Source organism: Gopherus evgoodei, unplaced genomic scaffold (genome assembly GCF_007399415.2).
Source record: "Gopherus evgoodei ecotype Sinaloan lineage unplaced genomic scaffold, rGopEvg1_v1.p scaffold_42_arrow_ctg1, whole genome shotgun sequence".
NCBI classification, from domain to species: domain Eukaryota; kingdom Metazoa; phylum Chordata; order Testudines; family Testudinidae; genus Gopherus; species Gopherus evgoodei.
The window spans coordinates 180008-190014 of NW_022060063.1; the positions used below are offsets into that span (position 1 = coordinate 180008).

The 10007-nt window shown below is 55.3% G+C and overlaps 1 protein-coding gene across 4 annotated transcripts; it reads left to right on the forward strand.

The window, feature by feature from the left end:
- The first annotated feature begins 421 nt into the window (after positions 1-421).
- On the forward strand, positions 422-9509 carry LOC115642582 (macrophage mannose receptor 1-like). Of its 4 annotated transcripts, XM_030546212.1 has the most exons (8): positions 422-577; positions 879-983; positions 1363-1467; positions 2470-2532; positions 3343-3753; positions 5331-5476; positions 7725-7837; positions 8755-9509. In XM_030546212.1, the coding sequence occupies exons 1-8, from the start codon at positions 490-492 to the stop codon at positions 8879-8881; spliced, it is 1158 nt and encodes a 385-aa protein (XP_030402072.1). In that variant the 5' UTR covers positions 422-489; the 3' UTR covers positions 8882-9509. The 4 variants fall into 4 exon arrangements, with proteins under 4 accessions (XP_030402072.1, XP_030402075.1, XP_030402073.1 ...); XM_030546215.1 differs by lacking the exon at positions 7725-7837; XM_030546213.1 differs by lacking the exon at positions 422-577 and having other exon boundaries at positions 617-983; positions 1230-1467; positions 2423-2532.
- The last annotated feature ends 498 nt before the right edge of the window (positions 9510-10007 follow it).

Here is a 10007-nt window from a genome sequence, read left to right on the forward strand (position 1 = left end):
TGGGCTCTTCAGCCTAACAAAGAGAGGCATCCAATGGCTAGAAGTTGAAGCTACACAAATTCAGACTGGAAATAAGGGGTACATTTCTTGATAGTGAGGGTAATTAACCATCAGAACAATTTACCAAGGGTGAGTGTGGATTCTCCATCACTGACTGGATGTTTTTCTAAAAGCTCTGCTCTAGGGATTATTTTGGGGCTGTTCTTGGCTTGTGTTATACAGGAGGTCAGATGATCACAGTGGTGCCTCTGGCCTTGGAGTCTATGAATCTGGGAGCAGGCAGAGGCTGCACAGACTGGCCCTCCAGTCCCAGCTGGGAGGAGTGCCTGAGCTCTGCAGTGTTCCCCATCAAAGGACTGCCTCTGTAGGCCCCCTGCTGCTTTTCTCCCTCCTTCCTGGAGGCCTTATCAGCTGGCAAACACATGTGAGCAGCCCAGTCAGTTGGCAGGGCTGTGACCGCACGGAACTCCCAGTGCACAGTCTGGCCCCATGGCCTGCAAGGCAACATATAGCAATGTCGACATCATTGAACCAGGACAAGAGGAGCCGTGGGGTTCTGAGCCAAGGGAGAAGGCAGGTATGGAGCAGCCGGCACTCTCCACGCGTCTCTGATTAAGGAGCATTGGGCCTGGCCAGTACCTCACAGGAACACCTAGGGTGCTGCAGGGCGTGGGACAGCACTCCGAAGGAGGTGCTTTCCCTTGTGCAGTGCTAGAGGGCGCTGTGCTGCAGGAAGAGGGTGGGGTTCAGTAGGGGGCTCTGTCCCCTGGCAGTCTGTACTGTCCCCAGTGCGGTGCCGGGGACGCTGACAGCCACGGGGGGGTGTGGGTGCTGATGGAGCAGGTGGGGGAGCTGTCGCCCTGTACTTCCCTCTCTAGCTATCAGTGATGTATACACTGAAGAGGAGAGCCAATATGAGGCTGTCGACCCAGCTGTTGGAGCAAGGAAAAGGCAGATGGAGCAGCAGGAGGCTCAGGCTCCAGGTAATGGGTTTGGGAGTGGCTGGCAGGAGAGTCAGATGTGCTGGGTTCTGTTCCTGGGTCTGGGAGGAGACCGTGATCTAGTGGGTGGGGGTGGGAATCAGGACTACTGGGGTTCCCCCTCCCTAGCTCTAGGAGGGAAGTGGGATCTAATGGTTAGAGTGGCTAGAAATGGGAGCTGGGAGTCCAGACTTCTAGGTTCCTACTTTTGCCATGTGCTTGCCATTTGTTCACTACTCTGTGCCTCAGTTTGCCATCCATAGAGTGAAGATTGTGCTCCCAGGAGTGGGCAATTCATTACTGGAGAGGGCTGTGCCCTCTGATGGATGCTCTGACTGTCAGGGCAATGTGCTGTTTCCATGTTGATTTCCCAACCCCCTAGAGTGGGAGTGGAGACAGGGCCAGCGGTGGATTTTGGCCTGCACGACTGTCCTGGGAGTCTCTGTGCTGCTGAACCTGCTGCTCCTCACACTTGGTGTTGTCCGATGTAAGTACCTCCCTCCCTTCACTCTCATTTGCATGGACGTCTCCCATCCACTGTTAAGAGGGCATCTTTCTCCCGATTGCCCAGGACGCAGCTTCTAGCACTCACTTGGTACACTGGCAAACAAGGCGCTCCATGCTCTCTCCTTTGCTGCCCCCCACGCCTGGGAAGATCTCCCTATAAACACCCACAAAGCCACTGCATTATCCTCCTTTGCATCCCTCCGCAGAACGCTCCTTTGCTGAAATGCCTACAGAAAGCATGACAACAGTCAGGCAGCTGATGCGCTGAGCCCACAGCCTGTTGGGCTGACCAATATCATCTCACTATTTCCTTGTACCTCCCCATCTGTGTCTCTGTCCCTATTTCCTGACATTGTCTTATACAGATTGTGAACTCTGTGCAACAGGGATCATCTGTTTGCTCTGTTTGTACAGCGCCTAGCACCATGGAGTCCTGGGCTGGAGCCTGGGACACCATAATACACCAATAAATCAATGCCCGGTGCCCAGCTCAGTGGGGTCCTGGGCCACGATGGGCTCTGAGGCACTACTGGAATACAAAGAAAGTACCATCTTTCCCCTGCCCGGGGATAGTGCTGCTTCCCACCAGGCTGGGCCCCAAGGCTGGCCAGGCTGAGAATGGCCTGTGTCTCATCTGACGACCTCTCATCCCTCCAGGATGGGGCTAGAGGGAGCTTTCCTGGTTGCTGCAGAGTGAGTGTTACAGCCAACCAGGAGGGGCTCTGTCACAGGCTCGGGGGTGGGGGAGAGACAAGACTGCTATGGATGAGCTGGCCCTGCCCTTGCAGGTGAGCTAAGGACAGTCGGAAGGTCCAGTCTGCTTCCAGTAGACAGTAGCTCTGGGCACTGCAAAGACTGCTAGGCCATGTGCCCAGGGCAAGGCCAGAGATAAGGTGATCTGGTGGCTCCTATCTCCCTAGTGTTTCTCAACACAGCTGCTGTGACATGGCCGAGACCACTGGTGTGTTTCCATCTCCTGCAGATATGGAGATGGCCAGTGCCCTTGAGAGAATGCAAGTGGAGAACCAGCAGCTCCAGGATGTGGGTGAGTTTCTGTGGTGGCGAATCCCAGACCTCTGACCACATCTGTGCCCTGCTTGCTCCACACACTGCGCTCCCGGTGGCCCATGGCTCCCAATGCTTCCTAAAACCATGGGGCTCCGGAGTCAGGTGGACTGGCCCTACCTCCCTCCCCTCACTCCTTTTGCTGGGTAGGGTTGCCAGCTGTCTGGTCAAAAAGGGGACCTGTCAGTGTCCAGTCAGTACTGCTGAGCAGACCAGAGTAACATCAATCATCCTCCCCGCTGAGAGGGCAGGAAGAGCAGCAGCTGCTCAGCTGCTGACAGAGAGAACTGGCTCCCAGATCCTCAGCTCCAGCCTCTGGCTCTGGGGACAGTCCAACCCACTGTGACCCTATTTCTTCTGCTTCAATCCCTCGCTCCAGGGACCAACACCCCCCTCTCCACCCTGCTGTGCCCTAATCATCCCCAGCCCCTTGCTTTGGGGACCAGTGCTCCCCCTGCCCTGCTGTTCCACGATTGTCCCTGGCCCCTCACTCCAGGGACTGACTTTTTCTGAACCAGAGCCCAGATTGGGCAGGCTCTGCGGCAGTTCCTCCCAGCCCAGCTCTGCAGGTGGCAGGTAAGTCCTAGGGGAGGGGGGAGCAAGCAACTGGAGGGAGAAAGGAGGCAGAGCAGAAGATAAGGCCTTGGGTGGGGGTGAGGGAAGAGGTGGGGCAGGGGTATCCAGTTTTCAACAATTGGAGGGTTGTTTGGGGCTGGGCCCTGTCCTCGCAGCCAGGCTCCCATTGCTCGTGGTGTCCCTGCCCCAGCACTTACCACCTCTTTCCTCCCAGGATCTCCAGCCTCTGGCTTCTTCCTGATCTACAGTGAGTCACACCAGCTATGCGTGGATGTGACAGCTGGTGGCTCCCTGACAGCTGCGCCTTGCACCCCTGGTGCCCCCAGCCAGCACTTCCAGTGGCTGTCTCAGGGCCAGCTGCTGAGTGTGGCCCACCAGAAGTGCGTAGCTGTGCCAGAGCGGCTCAGCCGAATGGCTGTGCACCTGGAGCCCTGCAAGGCCCATAGGGAGCTGCAGCACTGGGAGTGCCGGGCAAATGGGCTGCTGGCCCTCGCCAAGGAGAACCTCTACTTCAACTATGGCAACAGCCAGAACCACGTGGTGATGCTGTTCACAGGGGATGGGCCCTGGAGCCGTTGGGTCGTTTATGGGAGCCATGAGGACCTCTGCTCCTGTGCCTGTCATGGTGAGTTCCGCAGGGCCCACCTAGCCTTGTGGTCTTCACCTCAAACACGCCAGCAAGTGTCCCTCTCTGCCCTAGCTCCAAGCCATGACAGCGCTGCCCATGTACCTGATGGAACCAGCCCAGCGGTGCTAGAACAACTTGTATAGTGGGTGTGCTGACAGCCAGCCATTGACCCAAACTGTAAGCCCTGTATATAATGGACACCACTTCAAGCCAGGGGGTGTGGCCATACCCCTAGCATCCCTAGTTCCAGCAGCTATGAATCTGCCCCACCCACATTCTAACCACCAGATCCCCACTCCCATCCCAAAGCTGGGAATAGAATCCAAGAGTCCCATCTGAGATCATCCCACTCCACGGGGTTTCTGGGACTCCTTTTGCTGAAAATGAGGACAAGGGCTATCTGGTCTCCACTAATGGCTGCCTTGTCTCAGGAGCTCCTGTCCCATGGGCAGGGCCTTCATGTCCAATAGTTGCAGGCTCTGGATCCTCCCTACAGAGCTGTGCTCCATTGTAACTGTGACCCAGATGTTACAGATATCAGCCTGAGTTGGCTCTGAGAGGCGGGGAGCTGCCCCTGCAGCATATCAGTGGGGAGACGACTCTGAAATCTAAGCCGTGGTCTAGCCGCACTGAAGTCTGTGGGAGCCTTACCATGGAGTTCAGTGGCTGAAGCCAACCCTTCCACAATGCCCTTAATTTGTTCACCCTCACAGGGCTCCGTCCTAGTGCCCCTTGCTATCCTGCTGACTGCAGATTGTGCTAGCTGAGCCATCAAGCGACAAGCCACCCACTTGGGTCAAATGCAGCACAGGGGGCAGACACAGGGACAGCCCAAGCCCCTGCCCCATCCCGTCCCCCATGTTGCTAACCCTCTAATTCCCAGCCCTCTGTTATGATTATTTGTGTGGCTGCATGCTGGCTGAGCAGCCTACAGGATCTCTGCTCACGTTAGCCCTACCACTGGCCCCTGTGGCGAATTTGCCTGCTATCCGGCTTCCTTCTATGGCTCAGCCCATTAGGGTGTATGAATTCTTGCCCCAGGATGGGGTTAAGTTCCTGGGGCAGCACTGGGTGGTGTGTGGAGATGGGGGTCTGTATTCAGAGCATGAGTGTCTCCCCTGGGTATTGGCACAGGGCTAATGGGCCCCAGAGCTAATGAAGGCCATTCCAGTGACTTGCCTGGGTCCAGGGGCTACATCTGGTTGGCATGAAACACTTAGCTGGGGGTGCTGCAGCCTTTTGTGACTGACTGTACCAGCATGTATGGCTCCATCTTAACTCAAAAGGAAGGGGGCAGAAAGCAGCTCATACTGGGCCCTCTAGTCTCTTTAGGCTGCATCTCCACATTAAGGCTTTGCAGGGTCTTTGCTCTAGTCTCAGGTGCCAAGAGGAGCAGAGACCTGCTGGCAAGCACCAGGGAGAGGGCAGTAGAGGCAGACCCAAGAATCCAGGCTCCTAGTCCTCTAACTGCTGGGCTTCCCTGCTAGTCTCTGCAGACTGCCCTTGATCCTGAGGCTGCCCAGATATTCCCCTGCTCTGATGACTAACATGGTCCCTCCTCCCCTTGCCCTTAGTCTGCACCCCATGTCGCAGGGGGTGGACTTTCTTCCAGGACAGATGCTACTTCCACTCCTGCTCCCTGGGCACCTGGGATACTGCCAATCGCTCCTGTGCCTCTCTAGGTGCCCTGCTCCTTCAGGTGACCAGCCTTGCTGAGCAGGTGAGAGATGACCATGTGTGGGGCAGCAGGGTGTCCTGGGGGCTAGGGGGCACTGGGGTATAGGGGGAAGCATGGGAGCGGGGAAGGCAGATGGGAGCTGGGATGAGTGCAGCCTGAACAGTGACTCAGCAACAGGGAGGGGAGCCTGGGTTGGAGGCATTAATGAGAGGGGCCAGAAAGGAAGACTGGGTCGAGGGGAGAGCCCTCTGAATCCCCTCATTCTCACTGGAGACCCAGCCAACGTGTGAGATCAAATTGCCAGCCAATCAGTGAAATGGATCACAGAAACAACTGGCTACAACGGTCCCTGCCCCCACCAGTGCAACAGCCCTTCCCCCTCGCTGGGTTCCCTCCTGTCACACTGTCTGGAGTGGCTCATGACCATGAGTGCCAAGCTCAGGGCAGACCGTCATTGTGCAGAGCATACACCCCAAATTAGCTGTATGTTCTATAATTAGATATCACCAACCAGTTAACAAATGTGAACTTCTGAAGCACTACACCAGTCTTGCCACAGACAGTTCCCTGGGGGCTCCAGTCTATATTGCCAGCCAGGGAAGCTGGGCTAGTGAGAGCTGGTTGCCATACGCCAAAGATCACAGAAGATACTGGTTGCTTCCAGTCCCAAGAGACCAGTCACTTACCCCTGGTCAATTTGTACCTTAGATCTCACACCAAAGACAATGCTTGTAGCCAATCCAATTGGAAACTAAGGATTTATTAACTAGGAAAAGGAAATGAGAGATATTTGCAAGTAACGTGTATACACAAATGAGTTAGTCTATTACAGTTCTGCCACCTTTTGGAACCATAATCTGTCCACTGAATGCCGTTTAGGGCCAACCCAGCTTGACTTGGATCTCTCTGCTCCTTTTTTCCTAGCTCCAGCCCTGTGAGAGTCCAAACAGCAAAGACAAGAAAATTTCTTGTCTGTTTTATTCCCTTCTTCCAGCATTCAAGCTGATGGGATGGGCTTTCTAACACGTAGCGCCTTCATGGGTGTGAGAGGGCAATCTCTTTGGATCATGATGTTCCATCATGGCCCATTTTGTTTTTGACAGTCCTTCCGAATGGGCGGGGAACCATTCTGCCTGACTGGGTTCGTAGGTTCAGACCAGGCACTTTTGCAATTATTAAGTAAAACTTACATATCACCTTATAGCATGGGATACAAACAGTACAAGTGAAATTAAGGCATGCAGCAACTTACAAGCATTCCATAGAGTCTAAACCCAGCTTTACAAGTGTAACAGCTGTCTTGAACAATACTGACCTACAGGTCAGCTGGTCAGGTTTCCAGCTATGTATTTGTCAGTGCTCAGCTGACGCCTGTAGCCTTGGCAAGAGCTGGTACCTGGTCTGCCAGCACCACACAGCCCATCCGCCCCTCACTGTGCTCCCTCCCTTGGCCCCTCTCCAATTTACCTCATTGGCGGCAGGAGCTGCAGAGGGGAAGGTTCTTGCACTGTGGGGAGGATTGTGGGGCTGCCACAAGTCAAGGAGAGAGATGCCATGAGCAGCAGCAGACACTGCACTCAGCAGGTCCCTCCCAGTTCAGGGCTCCTGGGGGCCAGTGTAACCCTGGCGCCATGTCATATTGAGCCCCTGCTTCACCATTTATCCCTGCGGAAACCCCTCAGGCAGCACTGCGGCCTGTCCATGTCCAGCAGCCCCTGTGCTGCGGGGGTGAGTGGAGGATTGGGCACAGGGGCGGTGCAAGGATGTTTTGCGCCCTAGGTGAAACTTCCACCTTGTGCCCTTCCCCCCCCGTGCTCTCGCCCTGAGGCACCCCCTTGTGGCGGCACCCCTCTCCCCCACCTCAGCTCACCCCTGCTCCGTGCATGAGCACCCTGAGCACGCTGTGGCTGCGTCACTTCTCCCGCCTCCCAGGCTTGCGGCGCCTAAGCTGATTGGCGCCGCAAGCCTGGGAGGCGGGAGAAGTGAAGCGGCCACGGCGTGCTCAGGGAGGAGGCGGAGCAGGGGTGAGCTGGGGTGGGGAGTTCCCCTGCATGCTGCCCCCCTTTACTTGCTGCAGGCAGCCCTCTCCGTGCTCCCCTGCCCCAGCTCCCTCTGCCTAAATGCCGGTGGCGACTAGGGTGGCTGAAGATCCGGCCGCCGCAGTCGCTGCTGAAGAAAATGATGCCCCCCAAATGCCAGTGCCCTAGGCGACTGCCTAGGTCACCTAAATGGTTGCACTGGCCCTGATTGGGTGCCAACCCCAGAGTAACACTATTCTCTCTGACCTCAGGCTCACATCGTGGCTTCCATGAAAGCACCATCCTTCTGGATGGGCCTCACGGACCAGGCACTCGAGGGGGCTTGGATGTGGGTGGACGGGACTCACTCAGCAGCCAATGCCAGGTATTGGAGACTGTCTCTGAGCTGAGAGGCCCTAAATATCCCAGAGTTGCTGGAGCCATAGAGTGGGGAAAATGTCCCTCAATCTTGCCAGGCAGCCCCTGCTGTTCTAGACCTGGGTTCTCCCCAGGGCTGTCCCTAGGGTGGATGCAGGGAAGTTTGTATCTGCCAAGGGGTGCTCCCCCTGGCTCTGCCCAGGCCCCGCCTCCACTCCACCCCTTCTCCCAATTCCCCTCCCCACCCTGCCTCTTTTCCCCCCCCATCCAGTTCCACCCCCTCCCCCGAGCGTGCTGTGCCCTTGCTCCTCCCTCCTGGTCTCCAGGCTTAATGTGCCTGGTGTAGTTGATCCAAGTATCTCTCACCTCCCTGCTGTCCCACTTTGAGAACTGACACCCCCCACCCCCGATTGTCCCTCTGGTTCCTGGGGTGGGATGTGAGGAAGCAAATTCCGGGAACTTAGTCATATGGGGTAATGTTTGTTGGGGAGGAGCCAAGGCCATGGAGTTCTGATACCCCCACCTGACTATGCAGAGAGATGCTTTGGGGGAGAAGTGAGATGAGGATTGTCTCCTCAGTCCTGCCTGCTCCAGCTCCTGCTCCAGCCACCAGTCCCTATGACACCTGTGGCCCCCAGCACTCCCCTACTCACACTGTGGGGGTCATTGGGCAGAGTAGGTGGTCGCAGAAGGCCACAGGCGGTCATGGGGATTGAACGGGGCCACAGCACAGGTGTCATGGGGACTGGGGCTTGCAGGGGCTGGTGGCTGCCATGAGGCAACAGGGACTTCAGGGAACATGGGGACTGGGAGTCACAGGGGCTGGGGACTGCATAGTCTGGTGGCTGTGGGGATTGTGGGGGTCACAGGGGCTGTAGCATTACCAGCCCTGCTCTACCTTGTTCTTCCTGTTTTGGTTTCCAGCTATTGGCAGACAGGGGAGCCCAATGGCAGGCAGAAGGAGAACTGTGCGCTGGCACGGCAGGATGGGCACTGGTATGATGCCCCATGCACGGAGCAGCATCACTGGGTGTGTGAGAAGGAGCCCTGAGCCTGCTTGGACTAGCCACCGAGCAACCTGGCCAGGCTCTGGCCCTCCCCCTGCCCCACCCCTCTGTCCCCCACTGTGACCCAAGGACCTCTTGATGCCAACTAGCAGAGGACACTAGGGGTGCAAGCTATAGGGACTGGTGATATTTAAGGAGTTGTGTATCTGCACAAATATTATGTTCTTAAGGTCTGTGTCTAGGTACTGGCCATCCGGAAAGGGGAAAAGCAGATTTTCTTTCAGGCAAGAAATGTTAATCTCTCTGCCTGTTTGCATGTAAATCAAGTACTGTATGGTTCACAATGGGCATCCACTCAGAAGTCTGAGCTGAATGCTAATGAAGAATTGTGAAGTCTTCAAAGAGAGAAAATTAAGAGGAGGAATTAAACAGCAGTAGTTGTAAGAACATAAGACCAACCATACTGGGTCAGACCAATGGTGCATCTAGGCTAGTATCCTGTCTTCCAACAGTGGTCTATGCCAGGTGCTTAAGAGGAAATGACAGAACAAGCAATCTTCGAATGATCCTTCCTCTGCCAGAAGCTGATTGTGGACGACAAACAGAGGCTAGGGATATTCAGAGCATGGGGTTATGTCCCTGCCCATCCTGGTTAATAGCCATTGCTGGACCTATGTATGTATGTATGAATTTATCTAGTACTTTTTTTTAACTCTGTTATAGTTTTGGCCTTCACAACATCCCCTGACAAAGAGTTTGACAGGTTGACTTTGCATTTTGTCTGTTTAAAATCTGCTGCCTATTAATTTCATTGTGTGACCTCCAATCCTTGGTTCTCCTCATTATCCTGTTTAGTGGTAAGACAAGAAACTTTTGAAACTATCAGGGTGTGGATTAGCCCCTGGTATCCTTCACTCTGTGAGGACAAGCTATCAGCAGGGGATGGGGCAGGCAGGAGAAGGGGTCTCAACCAAACTGGTTGAAAACACAGAGAAAGAACTTGTGGTAAGCGTGTAGGAGCCTGCCTTGAGAATTTAAATTTTGACCTGTGATTGACTTCATAGAATATTAGGGTTAGAAGAGACCTCAGGAGGTCATCTAGTCTAACCCCCTGCTCAAAGCAGGGCCAACCCCAACTAAATCATCCCAGCCAGGGCTTTGTCAAGCCAG

Coding starts and splice junctions, on each gene's coding strand:
- LOC115642582 (XM_030546212.1), top strand. CDS start 490: ATGGCCTGCAAGGCAACATATAGCAATGTCGACATCATTGAACCAGGA. Junction 578..878: donor TGAGCCAAGGGAGAAGGCAG/GTATGGAGCAGC, acceptor TTCCCTCTCTAG/CTATCAGTGATGTATACACT. Junction 3,754..5,330: donor CTGCTCCTGTGCCTGTCATG/GTGAGTTCCGCA, acceptor CCTTGCCCTTAG/TCTGCACCCCATGTCGCAGG.